Source organism: Myiozetetes cayanensis, unplaced genomic scaffold, assembly GCF_022539395.1.
Source record: "Myiozetetes cayanensis isolate MyiCay16 unplaced genomic scaffold, myiCay2020 scf2-11, whole genome shotgun sequence".
Taxonomy (NCBI): Eukaryota; Metazoa; Chordata; class Aves; order Passeriformes; family Tyrannidae; genus Myiozetetes; species Myiozetetes cayanensis.
The window spans coordinates 40,768,899-40,788,798 of NW_026087411.1; the positions used below are offsets into that span (position 1 = coordinate 40,768,899).

The 19,900-nt window shown below is 37.1% G+C and overlaps 1 protein-coding gene across 5 annotated transcripts in view; it reads right to left on the minus strand.

Annotated features, from left to right (window-relative positions):
* DISC1 (DISC1 scaffold protein) overlaps nucleotides 1-19,900 on the minus strand; it is a 188,727-nt gene that overhangs the window by 81,725 nt on the left and 87,102 nt on the right. For all 5 annotated transcript variants that reach the window (XR_007628977.1, XM_050315928.1, XM_050315929.1 and 2 more), the window contains exon 9: nucleotides 15,319-15,507. Coding sequence is in view for 4 of the 5 variants with exons in the window: in XM_050315928.1 (XP_050171885.1) it covers nucleotides 15,319-15,507 (189 nt within the window). In the remaining variant the exon portion in view is untranslated. The remainder of the gene's footprint in view (nucleotides 1-15,318; nucleotides 15,508-19,900) is intronic.

Consider the following 19,900-nt stretch of genomic DNA (forward strand, 5'->3'; position numbering starts at 1 on the left):
CTAACTGTTTATTACAGAGTTATTCTTAGACAGCAACTCTTCTATTACTATGCCTTTTACCTATTTTATAACATTAAAGGCTCACAATACTCAGTCTTGAGACTGAGAATATACTCTTCACTGAAGAGTATATATATGTAATGTACTGAAGGAGAATTCTTCATTGTGCAATTACTTTAGCTAGGTTATTTTCAGAAATCTTTTTGCTTTTTAAAACTTTACAGGTAATGTAATTTCCAGACACATCTTAGGTATACAAGTTTATCACCAGTTCTACTGTTCAGCAGCAAAAGAGCACAGCAGAAACAGACAGAAAATAGTAATTCCAAGGCCAAGTTGTCTTGGGCTCCCTGCTGCTGAATACAGGAGAAATACTACTCTGTGGGATCATCATACTCTGTCTTGAGAGCTTCGTACTTCATCACAGCTCAACATGGGCCTTTTTCTAACAGGGAATTGAAATAACAGATGGGAATCTGGAAAGCACTGCTGAAGGAAATGCACATTTGTGATGTGCGATAGTACAACTAAGCCAGGGTTAGCCCACCACAAAACCATTTAAACATCACATTGAACAGGCATAATGGGCAGGGTAAGAAAAATATTGGGTTTGTGATAAGGAAACTGTACTACAGTGGATGTCCACCTGAGAGCTGCACAGAGTGTTGTCTCTAGTCTGGTTATCTCCAACAAGAGCAGACCATCTTACAGCAAGGGAGAGCAGTATTTTGACTGAAGGCTCTTCATCACAGCACCTGCCTGTTCTGGAACAGGAAAAGGACCTGGGACTACAGAGATGGGTCTCCTGCTCAAGTGTTTCAAATACACTGGGACTAGGGAGTGAAACACAGCTGGTTAGTACTTGGTGGTTTACACTGCACAAATAGTAAAATAAAGAAGTTTCTTGGGATAGCAAGGAAGCATATCCACAGTAGAAGAGAAAGAAGCATAAATAGCTTCCCATTTGGATTAGTCTCTTGCACTACAAATGTAGGCTGGAAAAAAACCTACTTGTCAGCAAGTATTGGCAATTTTTAGAGCAATCACACAAATGGAAAGTAAAATCTGGAACTCAGATTTGCAATACGTGGATTGAAACAAGAAACCAGTCTCCAAGTTTTTTTCAAAGAAGTAATGTTAAGCATCACATGTGAAAAGCTCAGTTAAACAGGGGAAACATAAAGAAAAATAATTTACAAAACAGAAAATGAAATTAACAGCAAAGTATGTCTGTCAAAGTTACTTCAGGAACCATTTGAATTAGAAAAACTATTAGAAATGAGAGAATAGCATAATAAATTAAATTATTTTGCACATACACAGCTACAAATAAAAAAAATAGCAAAATCAAAATTTTTGAACAGAAATGAGGAAAAATATAAAAGATAAAAGACAAATAAAGGAAAACTACATCTTAACTGGACTTAGGAATTTGAAGGCTTACAATGAAAGTAAACATATAACAAAAGTAGGAAGAACAATTAAGGGGAAAGAAAATGAAAAGTAGTAAACAACTTAATGCCCAGATTTTAGAGGCTAAAACTTTGGTTTTCTGCCACAGAGATGCCTGACATTTATCAGAGATGAAAACGTATTAAACTACATGTTTTGCAGAACATTTAATGCTAGAAAGAGGGTATAAAATAAACATAGGAATGACACAGACGACCAACTCTGGGGGTTCAGAACTTCTAAAGCAACTCCAAAAAACTAGGAGAATTTTAAAACACAGATTTTTTTTTTTTTTACTTCACTGCATTTCTTTGAAAGGTATAAGAGGATGCCTGGTATACTACAGGAGGATGCTACAGAAGCAGAACTAACTAATAAATGTATATCCTGATACTACAGCATTTTAGTTCTGTAACAAAGTATTCTAACACAGGAACCTGATACTTTATCCTGCAAAACTGCGAATACCTCTGCCATTTAGACCAGTGAATATTGGTTTTCAAGGTCAGGCAGACAGCTTGTAAAATGCCCTGTGCTTTCCTACAGTCTCCATTTCCCTAACCAATCCACTCATACACTACATAGGTAACCTCAGCAGGGGTCACCAAGAGAGGCAAAATGCAAGCGGCATATAAATGAGCAAACACCTACATAGTTGTGCCTTTGAGGAATTAAATAAGTCAGAGACTTGTGTATGGCATTTTCTTTTAAGAATAAATAAATCAGGTAGAAAAAATGTGGTCTTGGTGAACTGTGCACTGCCCTGGAAAAGGTGTGAAATTGTGCTCCATGTGATCAGGAGCTCAGACAAACAGAACTTCAATGAATTATTGAATTGTAAGAAAAAAATTTCTAATAGTGTAAGCTGGAGAAGAAAATAAACCATGCAGAGACTGAAAAGTATTGGGAACTAGTAAATTAAAAATTAAAGAAAAAAGCAGGAAGGAAGACAACCAGGAATTACTGCAAGGTCCGATGTACTTTAACAATAATAGAAAATGTTATCATTTTACACTGGGCTTTATTCATCAAAGAAAATAGCAAAATAGGAATAGCTTCTCTAGTTATCATTCTATTGATAAAACAACAGTTCCAGAACACAAGTTTAACAGAAGTTTTTTGTATTTGATGATCCTGTTCATCTGCAAAACATAGGCAATAAGATTTTTCTGAATTGATTCTAGATGGAACTAGACATAAAAAATGCCAAAGAGTTACTGGAAACCTACAACAATCTTTTCTGAACTCTGGTAAAAGGTAATTGTCCTGTCAGATCAAAGGTGAATTACTCTTTTTTTTGTGGGGGGTTTTGTTTGGTTGGTTGGTTTTTTTGGTGGTTGTTGGGGTTTTTATTCTAAAGTTGTCGAGCTTCAATTATGAGCCATTAGAAATGATCGCTTCTGCTTTTGTCTATCACCATAACGACCTTTCCACTATCAAGTTCTGGTCTCTGAGAAGGTAGTTGCAAGCTGCCACCAATCTCAGACTTCTGTTCTTTAAGCCGAACAGAGACGGCTCATACCTGCAACTGGTTTTAACCAGCCTCCTAGGCAAAACCTATTCAAATCCATGGGCTTTATTTTTCAATTTTTATTTTTTCAATTTCCTGTGGTCTATAATCCATGCTGCCGAGAGGTTGCAGGCAAAATCTTTTTGAGTACTGGTCAATTTGCTCATGAAGCATCTTTGAGCTATGACACTGACACACCATCCATGCTTTTTCAGGCTGACAAAAGACTAAGCTAAGTACTTGGCAGAAACGGTCAAAAGCTCTGTTCAGCACTACAAAGCTGCCGAAATAGTTGTGTCCCTCTGTGGAGTTATTTTTTTAAGTTTTCCAAAGACTGGCATTAGTTAAGCAAATAAACAGAAAAGACATGGAGGGGGGAAAAAAAAAAAAAAAAAAAAAGAGCTAAGCTAATAAATACTCACATCTACGCCTTTGCATTGCAATCTAAGGTGCCAAAAAGGACACCATCATTTTGGATATTTGAGCCAGTATCTAAGGCTTATTTAAAGGGTATCTCTCCTCCTGGAATACTATCCTGATACCTAAGAACATGGGTGACCATTTCATGAGCTAATGAACAATGATATGTTACACTGGTACTCATATAGGGTTTTTTCACAGGTACTGAAAAGAAGGAATAAATTTTACACTGGGGTTTTAATGTTTTTCTGCTGGCACAAGCAAATTTTTATTTTGATAATAGATCAAAGAACATTTATACAGATGAAGAGCTAGGTCGAGGACATGTATATACCCACAAGATTGCACACTGGAAACATGAAACTACAAAAGTAATAAGTTTCATTCAGGTAATTTTTTATTGCAGTAAAAAGAATAAATGCTACAGGTGATTCTGTTGGAAATGCCACACTGCAAACGCTCTGACTTGTAAAAAAATATTTTTCTCCTAACTACAGAGAAACAACATCCTAAAATATTAAATTAGTTGTAAAAGTCAAAGAGTTGTAAGTTCACTGAATTAAAAATCAATAGCAATTAGCATTTAGCTTAAAATCTACAAAATAAAATAACTGATTCTTCTTTAATAGAAGAGGCCTACCAACTTCAACATTTATCATTTTGTGATGAGATTGAAGGATTACCTAGTTAGAAGAATTTCTCACCAAGTTCTGCTCTTTCCTACGTGGACAGCACTTTCATCAAAATCAGAGGACCTGCATCTTACTACATAAGCAGTTCAGATCAGAAATGAATGCTGCAGCTTCAGTGTAGTAGAATGCCAGAAGTGAAACCCTGACCTCTGCTGAAACTGGAGGCAAAACACTAATATCAATGAATCAGAATTTCTGCCTTCATGTATTTTCAAAATTCTCTCTCCAACAATACCTTCAAAAACAAGAATATGAAAGATCTACAACTACTGCTGCTTTCTGCAGGGTTTAACATTTTCCAAAGGTTCTTAAAGTCAAGCATACAGGAGACATGGCTGGTGTCTGTTTGCTTTTCTCTGACACAGAGCACAGATAATTTCTCTGTACAATGTTTTAGAACACAGGAACTGGGGGAAAAATTAGTAGATAAAATGTTACTATGACTTCTGATCCAGATACAGGATTGTTTATCTGCACAAAAATACACATAGTTTCAGCCTGTCACTTCCAGCTCACAGTGTTAATTATATTTCAATGCACCTCACTAGATAAGAGGGATAGTCCATCCAAAAGCATATAAAGGTTGTAGTCCAAATTATGCAAGGTGTCTTCCAGCTGATAATTCCAACAGGTAATGAACTGTTTAATCTTATGCAGCTTGGCAAACATGCCTGTTTATCTTTACCCAAGCCTTCAACACGCACATCAAACCAAAGACATCATCTGCAAAGACTGAATCTTCTTTTCAGTTAGCATCGTACAAAGCTTTAATTATATTCTGTCTACTAAATATTTTTGTATAAAGAAAAAAAACAGGGTTCAAACACAGCAACAAAAAAGGTAATCTTTCAAATATCCAGTTTGATGTATTTCTTACATTTCTTACGTGATCTCAGCCTATCAGCTGAAATCTGGCAGGCAATCGGAAATAATACTAATCACGAGCACTTGTCGAACGTGGGCCACAAATTCTTTGCAACTATAGGTGACAAAATCCCTGGGCCTTTTACTACAGCCTGTCACTGTACCCTCTCCCGTGCTTAAATATTGAGTCCACAGACCTCGCAGCAGAGTTGTTACAGCAGCAGTGATTACCTCTAGTCCTCACACAAGGAAACCGTGGCCCAAATCAACTGAAACATGAGCACGCTCTCTCTGTTCCTGCTCGAGTAAGAAGAGAAATCAAACCAAAGGACATGGAGTTTCAGCTCCTAACTCCAGGCATTAGCAATTCTTTGGTTTTCTGACTTTTTCTCTGGTTTATGTCCCCAAGGGCAGAGGAGGAAAATTCTTGGATGAAAACCTTCAGTTCCTGAACAGGAGTTAGAAGGTACTTAACTCTGCTCTAAATAATAAGATTTCCATTGCCTCAGAGTAATCAGTTAGGATTTAATGGAAGTACAGAAAAAGACTAAAAGCTTAAGAGAAGAAATCCAGAACTGTAAATACATTTTCTCTGGGGAATCATTGTCAGAACAAATAATCTCTCTTTCTTCCATTTAAATTCTCTACAATTCTGCTTTATTATATTGGTAAAAGGTGACAACTGGAAGAGGTTTTCTATTGTAAAGTCTTCTTTAGGATAATATATGTAGCATTACACTAACTTTAGAGACAAAACCCAGCTGTTCTAAAGAGGATTGCAATTTCAGTGGGTTTATTCTGGGTTTATCATCAGGTATTATGCTTCCCCCATCTTTAGATAAATATTACCCATTAGCCCAGATTTGGTTATACTTCCAAATACTTGTGTTTATAAAGCTGCAGCATGATTGGAACTCTGTTGTAACTGAAGTAACAAGCTATCCAGCAGACAGTCATTCCATTCACTGTAAGTATATAATTATTAAGTGAAAAGTCAGTCAAGGTTGATAACGTCCCTATTTTACAGTGTCTTAATTACATAAACCTTCATTTAGCTTGTGTCTTTACTACTGTATTTGCAAATACCTCAAAGAAAGCCTTAAACCAATAAAACAAGAAAGAATGATGCAGAAATTACTCTGCATCTGACAATCAAGAGGAATAAGAACTGAAGAAAACAAACCCGTATTTCATGAGGGACATTTTGTATTCCAAACGGAATGGTATCCCAGGGGGTTCTTTTGCTTAGATATACATACTCCTAGGTGCTGCATCTGAATATTGCCAGGCAATATCAAAGCAAAGATTAAAGGTAACGCCGCAGAAAAAGAAATATCTGATTTTTTTATTCAGTGAGGTGAATTTACCATCAAAGTAAGGAGGTACAATTCTTTACAAATTGCATGTATTTATGCAAGCACAGAATTAGACTTGCACACTATCAAAACCCTTCAATGAAAACTTTTAGGTGGAAATGTATTCTTGTGCTAAGATTTTCAATCAAAATACATACATCTAAAAAAATACCTGCAACTAAAAGGTTAAACAGTACCATCTTCACTCTCTGCAGTGGTATAACCCTGTTCTAGGACATCGATTTTACATCAGTGATCCCAGATGACCCCAAACAACATTTTTTTGCTTATAGCCAGAAAAATCAAATTAAATTTGAAACATTCACTGAAAATAAAGTGCTGTACTATTTTTATCTTAAATCTGCAGAAATTCTGAGTATTTGGAAGGAGACTGAGACTGGTTTCAGTGAAATACTACTTGAAAACAAATTGACACTATTTCTTAAATGTTCTACCCATCTCTGTGCTCATCCTCAAAGGAAGCTAAATGAGGCAAAGTATCCTAAAGATCCCTTTGCACATTTCTGGGACCTGACCATGTTAACCTAATGTCAAAAAAATAACAAAACAAAACCATGTTGTATGATGTTAATAAAAACAAAATAAATGTAACTTAAAGAAACCTGTGAATGCCAGACCAACTGTTCACTGACTTTTTCAATAGGTTTTTAAGAGACCAAACTTCAGGTTTTTGAGAGACCAAACACTTTTTTTTTACTTCCAACCTATTACTGTTTCAGGATCAAGCTGTCAAATACATGCTGTAATCCCATCCAACGGCCCTGACCAAATATATACAGGCAGTACCTGAAATAGCAAAACGAACAGAACCCAAAACCAATTACCCAAGTGCCTCCACTACCTTGTCTGTGAGACAAGAAAAGTTCTATTTACCTTTCTTTGAAAAATAATTTGATCCTATCTGTTAAGAGTAACGACATAGGTCATCACTTTTCTTGATCCTTTTCTGGGCATCCTACCACCAGACAGAGCTTTCTGCCTGCTTCTGAGCAGCTCCAGTCACATGCAGTATCTTTCCTCCAAAACCAGAATTCTCTTAACATAACAAGCAGAAACAGCAGCTGTATACTATCAGGAAGGGGATTACACAATGAAATAAAGCAAATTTCATAGCATGAGCTGCTCAAACTCTAGAAGTGTGGCAAACTTGCAAGAATGTTTGTTGGTCATCACCAGGGCTAGTGTCATGCTAAAGTAGTTTGAATTGCATGTGGGAACCTGTTCCATCTGTCCAATGAAGAGAAGACACTATTTTTTCTCTCTTTTTTAATCCTAGCTTTCTGGCATCTTAGCACTACATTCCTTCTGAAACTAGCTATAGTCATTAAGGAAAACAAAAATTTGTGAAACTTGTCTGAGTCCAGTATCTCAGAAGATGCAGCTGCAGAATTAGAATCTAATGAAGAATGATTACAATTGGTGGTATACACTTCCACAGTTATTCCAGATTTACTTATCTGTGTTGCTTCTTCATACTTATTCTGTTGCAATGCAGTCAGCTAAGAAGCTGAACTAAAAAGCAGAGCAATGCAGAAACCTAGAGCAGAGATGGCAAAGCAGGAATAATTTGATATGACACCCACCCCAAAAGTTTAATGCACTGTACATATATAGCTGGCAACAGCATTTTAGATGTAGAGGAATAAGCTGTCTGGCATACTACAGAACTTTCTGCTTGCTTGTTTGTATGTACACCAGCACACTGAAGTATGCAACACTGCAATATGGGGTTGAGGTTGCTCATCTCTCATTGCAGAAGGAAGCTGTTCAGAAACACTTTTCCTCACTGGATTGCATTTCCACGATTCTAACAGAGGCACTCTATATTTCTGTGGCACTAAATTTCCAAAACTTTGGTTTCCTTATGCTTATTCTAGTTAAAGATGAAACCGTCATTTTCCCTGAAGAGAGTCAGAATAAAACTTCAGACCAAGATCTATTTCTTGCAGCTGGTATATAAGTCCCCCTGTGACTGCAAAACTAGTTTTAGTTCACTTCAGGAGTTATTATTCTGTGTGTAATTATGTCATACTGCTATCTATAAAGCATTACATAGGTATAGAAACTATTTCAATAAAGTTATTATCATCAAATCTCAAAAGAAAGAGATAGAAGAGAAGCTCACCTTCAAGCATCAACATAGAGAGACCCTGATCAAAAGACCCCTATAGATATTGGTGGTCTCTGAACCAAGCTGCTGTGTCAGCATATTTCATATTCCTACATTATACATATTTGCATCTGATTATACAGAATTTAATAGCTGCACTGCATTTATACAAACTAAACTTCTATCCTCCAAGTGAAAATCAAAGTATTTTAGATATTTAAATGAACAACACCAGACAAGATGACCTTTATAATCACCATTTCAAGAAACACAATTACAAGCGACTCAAGACATATGGCAAACTTAATTATGCTTAAACAGATTGGTTTCCAATCTTTTCAATCCTGACAAAAATGGACGTCTGAAATAAAAGCTTATTAGAGATTTTAGTTACAGGAAATGCCTAGCAGAACTGGATTCTTTTTACGTTACTAAATTCTACTGATAGTATTTATCAAAAAAGGCAATTCCATAACACACAAACTCCTTCCCCCCCTTCAACTACTGAAAAGTTAAATAGTATTTAACAGATATGATGTGGATGATTTTGTGGAAGCATGACATGGAATGAAAACCATCAGTCTGAATATGATCCTCAAAACTCGACAACAATTTGATGTGCAGTTACTACCATTACAGAATTATAAGAGCAAAAGATGTATATGGGTATATATAACCTAAAAGATCCCAAGTGCTTTAAAAATTTTACTCATGTTCACACAATCAATGAAACACAAACAAGCACAGAATAAGCATAACAGTACAAGTCCACGCAAATGCAGAAACTCCAATTTTTCAAACGAAAGAGCAGAGAGCTGTACTAAAAAGCAGAGTATAATTACTCATTATTTGGCCAAGACAAAACAAAAGGAACTCCGCAAGGTTGAGCTTCTTGGGGGTTTTGTTCTTGTTGTTTTATCCTTCTCTCTTTTCTTATGTGGACATGACTGTTACATGCTGCCCAACAGAAGGCTGCCAAGTGCTACTTTGGAGTATCAGTTGAACGTCAGCTCAGAATAAAGGATGATACCAACTGCAGTGCCAGTCCCTTTCCTGCATCACCACTGAGGGGTTTATACCTTCTGTGAAAGCTAAATAGATTGAATGCTGGCTAGATCTGACAAGAACACTATTTAAGTGGAGATGGTCACAGACACAAGCAATAAGCCATTCCATTTCACCACTCACTTTAATGACAACAAGCATTTCACACAGGTATGACACGCAGAACGTAATCACCTTGCACAAATTAGAAGTGGGCACACAATGAAACTCAGAGCAGCTTCTTCCTCATGGAAGCCCATCTGTTACACACTATGTGGTTCTCCTTTAATGATTTATTTAAACAGAAGCAATCAAAAGGTTCAGCTTTTCAGTTTAGAATCAGATAATCGCTCAGACACATGAACTACAGAAACAACATGAAAAGCCTATTTGGTGCAGGAAAACTAGCACTGAGGATGAAAATTAAAAACACCACCTGGAAAATCACTGAAGTAAAACATGGAATCATTTTGGTCACGTCATAGGCAGATCCTGAGTTGGTATTTTTTGCAACAATTAAAAATGGTGTAAAGTTGTGAATAATCTTTAGACATTTTCAAAAACTTTACAAAAATCAGTTATGAAAAGAAAAAGAGAAGCTTTTGTATAATAGCTATTATTAAAACCAAATATTTAAACAAACAAAAAAAAAAAAGGTAGGTTTCCCAGTGGGAAGCACACTGCATTTGCTTCTAGCATTTCTATTATAAGACTTTCACTGTTGAACCAGTCAGAACAAAAATGCGTCTCTGAAAGAGAATAAAAGTGCTTTGCAGTAAATGGTCATTAACAATTTGATAAATCACATTCCATACAATTGTACATGGAGCACAGAACCTGCTCTTCATAAATATTTCAGTATGCAACAGCCAGCATTACTTTAAGCAGCACCACTAGTGGTTTCTGCTGTCCATACAATATTAAGTTTTAGACTAATTAATTGCATCCTCTATAACAGTAAAATATGCAGCTTTTGAAATAATGACTGCAAAAAGATTAGAATAATTTTTGTTATTCTTCGAAGTACATTCTGAACACATTTTATTCTTAAGTAGTTAAGCCAAAACAAAGTTTGGGTTTTTTTTTTTTAAAGTAAATGAAAACTGGACTACGATAGGTTTCTCATCTGTTATGGGGACAAAAAGTTGTAAGATATTCTGCGCAAGCATGCAGTGTGAGTATTGAACAAAAGAAAGAAAAGATGAGCATGAAAGAAAACTCCAGTTTCCCAAGAAACCCCTCTGCTAACATCTAGTTCATTGTTTAATAAATATATCTGTTTGATTCCAGAAAGCTTTACTGTACAAGTAGGCTTGTAAGAGCTTTAGGTCTTACACAAGCAATTTCTAAGACAATAAAACTCAAGGATGCCAACAAGAGTTGAGCAGTAGAGACTGAAGTATCAGCCTTCAAACAAGAGGGTTTCTTTAAAAACGGTTAAAAAGTAATTTTCATGTGCATGGAAGCCTTTATTTTATATTTCTTACAGAAGTTCTACTTTACATGACTTGACAAGCACAACCTAGCAATGTGATCAGGAAACACTGTCTCCCCTGGTTTTGTGCATACATCCACTACTTTCCAGGAAATGTTTTCCCTAAAGTGTAACAGGGCCAGAAAAAGGCTGAGAGCAGCCAAAAAAGGAATTCAGCACATGAGAGAGGAAAAATTGCCGATCAGTACTGGTAATAATAACAAGAGGATATGTTTCATTTCCAGCCCTGGGTTATAAATGCCAATCGACTCAAGCCAGGACTTGTAAGCGCAATCCAACAGTTTGGCAGACAGGCAAGTAATTAAGCTTCACTTGTCTGGAACACAAGTTTGGTTGTTCTGGGTTACAAAGCAGTTCCCTTCCTTGCCATAACAGAACCTTCCGACTTTATAAGGCAGGTCAACAATCAAGTACAAGACCTTCAGCAATTTCTCCAGAACCATTATTTCTTAGGCTACCATCTAGAAGAATGTAAAGCTCACACAAAATCACAGTATCACTTGATTTCACATTTATTTATTGCAAGGGATTGATTCAATCAGGACTTGTACTGATGCTTAGACCATCAATCAGGAAACTGTTTCATCACCATTTCAGGTAGAATTACATGACCTCTAAGTGTCTGGCTTTCCTATCTGTAAAATGACAATAAAATCTGATCACTTTTACAGAAGTGTTTTTAATGGTCTCAGAAGAAAGTCAATGTCTAAAGGGCAAATTAGTACTATTCATCCTAAAATGCTGATACATAGCCTATGTTACTTGTCAATGCTTCTATTATCCAATGGGAAAACCATTTTTGAGCATCTCTAAAAATACAAAAGGATTTTTTGTCAAATTTCCTTTACAGGGAGCACTGACAGCTCTCAGTGCAGTAAGCCAAGCCTGATTTTTGCACTACATCTGCAATATCTTTTATACTTGGGCAGCTGGCACAGAGTGAGAAAATTCATTAACATGCTAATGATGTGTCCTATTTAAAATTCCAGCTCTGATTATTGTGTGATTAAGTCTCTTCCCTTGACGTCTGCTTCCTTATATCTGCATTACTGTGAGAAATCAACAATTATTAATGAAGTAAAAAGTAGGTGACCAATTTATACACAAGAGAAAGACAAACATACACACATATTTTAGCATTTAATTTTTTTTTATTTAATGCTTCCCATACAAAGCAGTATTATCTTCAGTTAAAAAAAAAGTTTTGAAGAGGCTGACAGGCACAAAACATAACAATTCAAGTTGTAGATGATCTAGAAACAGGAATACCCAGGTAGAGGGTTTTACAGTGCTATATAAAAAAAGAGAGGGCTCCTGAGGCAGGGAAAGTATAGGATTATGCCCTAGAAAGAATTCATATTCAAGACTGAGAAGACAACAGCTCTAGTTGGTCTGATTACCTCTACTGAAGAAAAAATAATCATCTCCTTTCTTCAGCGAAGGACTTCTAAACCCACTGACTTAGTTAAGCTGGGATAAGCCTTTAAAGATGAAAATCATAGAAAAACTTGGGTTGGAAGGGACCTCAAAGACTGCCTAGTTCCAACACCCCTGCCACAGGCAGGGACACTTTTCACATGACCAGGTCGCTCAAAGCCCTGTCCTATTTGGCCTAGAACATTCCCAGGGATGGGGCACCCGCAGCTTCTCTGGGCAACCTGTTCCAGTGCCTTACCATCCCCATAATAAAGAATGTCTTCCTAAAAGCTAATCTAAATCTACCCTCTGTCAGTGTGAAGCCATTCCCTCTTGTCCAATCACTCCAGGAAGACCAAGAGACCTCTTTCTCCACATTGCTTTCATTGGCCTATGTTTAGTTCAGAGACAGACACTTACTCCAGAGCAAACCTAAAGCACAGCACAAGTGTGCCACAAGGAGGAATCACAGGTACCTGCTGCACAGCAGGACACAGATCAGCCAGCCTAGCCCTGATCATTTTTGCTGTTTCAGTTGGAGAACCCTTCATGCCAAGCTAATAAATGCTGGGCAGACAGATATTAACAAAAACAGATAGGACATTAACACCTTCAGCTAGTAGAATTAGATGGAGAAAGGATTTCTCTCTCTGGTTTGTAGCTTTAAGTCATCAAACTAACCAAGAATGGGCAGCACCAAGCAGTGGTACAATGCTAATTTTACTCACAGCACAGAGCAGCTGAACCTGTGGTGCTCTACTAGCTCAAGGAACAAGCATCATAGGAGCCATTTTCCTGCCAGGCTATACTCTCCCAAAATTCACACTGTCACCAAAACCAATGGGTCAACACCCCTTGCCATCAGAAATGCCACAGCTCTGCTGAACCCCTCATGCTGATGCTGGCGCTTCCACCACGCACTGGTGAGTCACATGGGCATTCTAATGCCTAGCTCACATCAGCTTTCTTGTCTACACTGACCTGGTGTACCGAGATGGGGCAGGAACACAAGGAAAAGGCAAAACTGCCTTCCTCCACAGCAACACAGATTTTACTGGCATAAATTCAACACCAAGCCTGAGGCTGTGAAGTAAGTCAGCTCAGCTACCCCAACTCAAATCCCACCTTTCACAGTGCAGATGAAGTCAACACACTTACCTCCAGTTCTTTTAAACATCAAAAACAAATGGTAGAAAAATTGTATTCCAACTCTTTATGCTTTATTCTCTAAACATAAAATTGCTGAATAACACTGGTTTCATAATGGTGCATGCTATCCTCAAGACACCATCTGCACTGGTTTCCAGAGTGCATCAGAAGGCTTGTATTCTGTTAAATGCAATGGTATCTAACTCATGCTAATGTTCTCAAACCTGAATTTCCATTTATTAAAGAAGAAAATAGCGTAGATCACATATAAAGGGGTCAGGAACAAGAAAAAAAGGAATATCTCATGTTTCAGTTTATGTATCTCTGACTAGTATCTGCTTGACAGAGTTTTATTTTACACAAGGATAAATTTCCTCTTATGCCTACAGAGTCACAATAAATTAAAACAACAATCCCCATAGCAAACAACTAGTATTTTGAAATTTATTTTCATAAATTGTGGGATAGTATATCAGATCAAGAAGACATCTCCGTACTGCTACATAAATGCAAAAGGGAAAGAAAATAATCTGAACTGCTACAGATTCTGTTGCTTCAGCAGAAGTTTTTTACAGGCTTTATTTAAAACCCTGCTGAAGAAAAATATAAATAGGAAGTAAATGTGAATTATAGGAAGTTTAATTGTCCTAGAAACAAAAGAGAAACAAAATGGACTGATTAGAAGGTTAGAACCCTTTTCAACTCACTTGCAAATGCAAGTAGAGAAAGCATTGCTGATGTGCATTTGTGGGTTTGTATTACAATGCACTAAATTTAAGGAATAGTTTTAAGAATTTTTATCTAGATTTTAAAAAGGCAAGTTCTTATCTAGTAGCGTGTGTACATATAAAGTTCTATTAATTTTTAAAATAGTCTTTGTAGTCTTTGTAGTCCAGTTGCCTACAAATATTTTTGTTTCTAAGATAGCTCTGCTTATCCACTTGCCTACGAAGAAATTTCACATACTTTTAAAACAGTGGTACCTTACTCTCTTCAACCAATCTACTGCTCATAAGACTCTGAGAAAGAAAAGACATTTCAAACCTCTAAAGTTTCAAAGTAACTCTCAGAATTATACCTATAGAGGTAACTATAGTAACTGTACATTTGCAGGCAGTCAAATGTTACTCAGCCTTTTCATTTAAGCGATCAGCAAGGCCATTTATCTGCTTAACTTCAGGAGAGAGCAGAGCAGACAAGAGGGTAAGCAAAGCCTAGGAATGACCTAACTATTTGATAATTCATCAATAACTTTCCCAGTAATTGCAGACAACCTCCCCATTTCCACCATGACTCTACAACCCAAGCATACTGCTTACAGTTATAGGAGAGCAGCATTTGGCAAGCTGTTTAAACTCTCCCTCAAACTTAAATTTGCTATGAAAACTCTTGCTTTCAGAATCTGGCTTCCCTTCCACCTCATATGTTCAGATCCACCACCAAATATGCTATATATGTACACATGAAACATCGACATGTTCCTCTGTACGTGAATGGATGTGCAGTACCATCATCACTACGATAAAAACAGCTTAGAAAAGAAAGGTTTTGAGAACTGGGCTAAGACAGATTTCAAAAAGTTGTGTATCACTGTAATATCCCTTCTCCCACATAGACTCCCTCAACTCCAGCGGAAACAGCTGAGAAGATATTGAACATACTGTTTATCTAGGTCCTGGCTAAACTTTCCTCAGAACATTCTGTAAAATGCAGAACGATTCATCAAACCCAGTACACTTCCAGGAGTTCCAGACTGAGCAAAAAGCTGTAACAGCCTCTGAACTACTTACCAAAGGCAGTCTCTCCTTGCTCAAGTTCTTGCTTCAGTCTGGTGTAATCATCTTTAATTCTCTCTAATTTTCGGACATTTTTGGCACTCAGAACCAACAGTTCATTGAGTAGTCCTTCCAGTCCCTCCTTCTCAGATGTTAATGACCTTATTTCTTCTGCAAGATCCTTCGCAGTGCCGAAATTACTTCCTGCATGTTTTGTGGGGGCAGGGGGAAGAAAGAGGAAAAAGACAATGAAGCAGACACTTGCAACATCAGTAGGTTACATAGCAATCCCAGGAAATTAGGCAATTATACTTCCCAACAGCAACTGAAATGTCAATTTTGAGGGAACGAAAGAAAAAGAAAAGGAAAATCTGCTTTGCAAACATGCATTTCTTTAATATTACAAGAAAAATAGTAACTGATTTGACCTTATACACACAGAAACAGTATAGTCTTTAACTACTGATACAATTTACATTTTTTTAGGAAACCTGTTCTAAGGGTTCATACTTCAGAAAATGTCATACTGTAATTCATTGGTCATTGTGGTGTGATTTGTGAGATCATTTTCTTCTTTTGAAGTACACCTCAACTTACAGTACTTTTGAAAGACAGGCTGTCAACCTGTTAGACCCCAAAGTACCACCACCAACATCTGCCAAGAGGGGTTCCATTCCTCAAAAGTGCAGTAGTGAATGGGAGCACTTTCAATGAATAACTACAACCATTCTCCTGGAGGAAACATGCTGTTGCAAACTCAAGTGGCCGTATGAGGGCAGGTGAGCCAAAGGGAGGCTGTACTTTCCAAAATTTTGGAAAATACTGTATCAAATAACTCAGGCTTAAAGACTCAACATTGTTAAGTGTGATAGTCTTGCTTTGTGTTTGGTTTCTTGAGGGTTTTTTTTAGTCTCAAGGCTATGGTAGTTTCAGTTAAGCTCTTCCTCACTTAAAGCTGTTTCTTGCTTGTTTCCTCACTTAAAGCTTGTTTCTCTTTAAGAGGTCAGAAGTCCATTATTTCTAATTCCCAGTTAAAACCCTGTTTCCAGTTCTGTCTTATGAAGAATTATACAATTAAATAATCAAAAATACGCTTTACAAATAGTAGGATCTTATGTGTTACCAGTGCATTTACTGGGAAACAACAGAAGAAATTTTATTATCTTAATCTATCACGTCTCCAAATAGGCAAAACCAAGCAGCAAGATAAGTAAGACAAAAATCACTAGAAAAATGGCAGATATTCAGACGCCTCTAAGGCAATAAGACTTAAGTCCAGCTTTCATTCACCTGAACACATTCCAAGCATCAAAGCACAGGAGTCTTAATAAAACATGAAGGCAAGAGAATCTTCATTAGAATCTGGAGCCTGCCCTTTCATTTCAGGAGACAGCAAGGAAAAAGGTATGATATTGCATATGAAAGTTTTATACATACTGAATGGATCTTAATTCCCAGAGGAGAAGTTTATATCAAAACTGAGGCTATAAGGAAACGGTTTCAGATACACACCCAAAAGTCAACAACTCCCCCCACCACCTGGTGCAGCTTCCCATGACAACAGAAATGTCTGAAAGTCTATAGCGGAAATTCGAAAAACTCGTGCACCACAAGTACCATCAGTGAGTTCTGACCTCAATCACAGCAACCAAAGTAACTGCTTTCTAAATGCCATAAGAAGGTTGATTAAAAAATTAATATATAATCCATAGCTGCCAGCATGAAAAAACATGCCCTCCTGGAGTTGTTTGTTGAGGCAAAGTCACACTGGATGCCATAGAAATATACTGAAGACATATGTCAAGATATTTTATTCTGTTAATATCATGAAAATGTTAGGATTCCTCTTTTTGATGATAAAATTAATATTTTGCATAAGTGAACACAGTAACTGCTACTTTGTCAACCACTCAAAGTTATGTTTTATACAGCCATACCAGTGAAAGAGTTCTGGTGGGATGATATAAGTCAGACCAAATTCTTCCCAGGAAACTCAAAAATCACTGAAGCTAATTGGACTCGTCACTCAGAAAATCTGTACAGAGACAACAAAGCTAAGAAATTAATAGTCTGAGACCAATGCTGAGATTCTGGACTAAACCAAGACATGAGACAGGGATTCTGTGAAGGGGACTGAAGAACAAAATGCCACTTTTGCCATCTTTCCTCCTGTCTCACAGTGACATTTACTAGAAATGTGCAATTTTAGCCACTGAATATATACGTTCATATAAACATACTGGGTGCAAACTACTGCAGCAAACGTGAAGTATCCGGTGCTCTGAACTGGTAGAATAACATGCAGTACACTGTTATAAGGAACTGAGTACGTACACTTCACTTTGAGGGACTGAACATTACCATTATCTCAAAGACAGCAACAAAAACAGTTAAAACTTCCTCCTTAATCTTGCCCTCTGGGGCTCTCTCCTTGCATTCATCCTTCATAACCCGCTCTCTACAGATAGTGACATCAGGTAAGCTCCAGCGGCTTGATGTGAAATGCCAAAAATATCAGCCAAATCAAGCAAAACAACCCACGCTGGAAAAATAGTAATGAAAAAAAAAATCCCCAGGCAGAAAGTAGCTATATAATTGCCTTTACTTACTGTAAACATTAGTATATTTACCTTATTTCTTCTCTTCCTAAAATCCTACTTGTATGACTATAGCTAAATAGTACTCTGCATATCAAATATATTTTCTCTATATATAGTTACATGCCACAGACTCATGCCCATTATAACAGCTCATTGTCAGATTTTTCTATATTGGGCATATTGTTGTCCATTTAGTAGCCGCGAAGTAAAATATCATTATTCTGATACCATTTGCCAGCAAAAAATTGACTAAAAATATGGTTTGAAATCTGTCCTATTTTATAAAAACCAACAAATGTGTTACTAATTTAATGTGTTATTTATTAAATACTTCCCCCTTCAAAATATAAGACTAAGTTAATAGCCTACAAATTTTTTATTCAGACTTTTTCTCATATTTATGGCAGAAATTACATACACTCAGAGTTGTCTCTCTGCTTCAAGTATAAATAATGGTAAGTCCCATCCCTACTGAAAATGTTCACTGTAGTACAGACAAAGGAGCAATTTTTGCATTATTAGTAAAGCATAGCTATTGCACGCTGATTTCAATATAAGAAATAATAGACTGGTCATTCTTTAACATTATCTATAAATTAATTTTTCATAAAATAACACTACTACCTTTAATAATTCATAAGAAAGTTTACATTTCAGCTTAGGGCATTTGCAACCATAGTATTTATCAACAGAACTGGAATTCAAGGCTGAAAATCCTTCAGCCTCTGATTAATGAGAATACAAAGTGATTCCAACACCAGAAAAGACATTGAAGAAAACAAATATCATTCACCAATTCAAAAAGAAAAGAAAAAAGCCTAACACATGACAGAAATGTAAGATTCTGGAAGCACTGCCAGTGTGTTTGCACCTCTGAAAAAATAAACAGCAAATGAGGGACGGTCTACTATCTCCTGAAACATTTTACAGGATTCCAGCATATTTGAATTACAATTATTGCTTTTAAGCAATAACATGTGCCAACACTTTTATGAAGCATAACGCAAGTGAATGATTGATGTGATCCTGAAAGGTAATTGTCATCTAGAGGCAGGCGAGAGACCCCACAGACAGGCATTTGGAGGAGTAAATTCTCAAGTAATTCTCAGCCATAGAGAGCCTCCTGTACCTGGACTGAATCAGTCACCACAGAGTAACCCAGATATAAAAAAAAAAAAAGGGGGGGGAAGAGGGCAAATAAACCTCAAAGTAATAACATTTCAAATCAGCAATAACAACTCGAAGGCTCAAATGAACATTATCAATAAAAAAGGCACAAATACACTGAAGTAAAAGGCAGAAGTTTGGAAGATGGCAATTCAGCAATACTGAGACCCAATCTGTGCCAAAGAGCAATAGCTATTGGTGACAGGCTACCAGATGCTCTCAAGTGCCTGAACTGGAGATATAGTCCAAAAGCATGTTAGTGCCAGCACTTTACTATGTAAATTATCCAACAAATGATTATTGCAAGTCATGTATGATTTTCTTTCAACATGATGAAGGATGCCCAACTGAAGGATTCCAATGTGCAAGGGTCACACAACAGCACAGACATGTGCACACAGGCTTCCATAATAATTGTTTCACTCTCCCTCACAGCTCCCAGTCACCTTATGCCTTTCAATATCTGGTTCTTTTACATCTCTCCTCTTCTGCCTTTGACCCCAGTCACTACCACTACCAGTGGAGAGGAAAGGACTAGTTGAGAATAGAGAAACAGCCCAGAACTGATCCCCACAATCCTGAGGGCTGCATAAAATCATCAACCAACCAGGCCAGGAAAGAAAACCAGAGAAATACCTGGGAGAGAAATCATGCCACCTAGGTGCAGACCCCAAAAGTGCGTGCCCTCAGGTTCAAATGTTTGTCACCTTGCCTCCCTGGACACTCAGCGGAAAGAGAGACACTGTCCCCTTTCACAGGGGTTTCTCACATCTCCTCCAGATCACATCCTCCCATAGGGTAACAGCACTTTCCCTTCACACCTCTCCCCA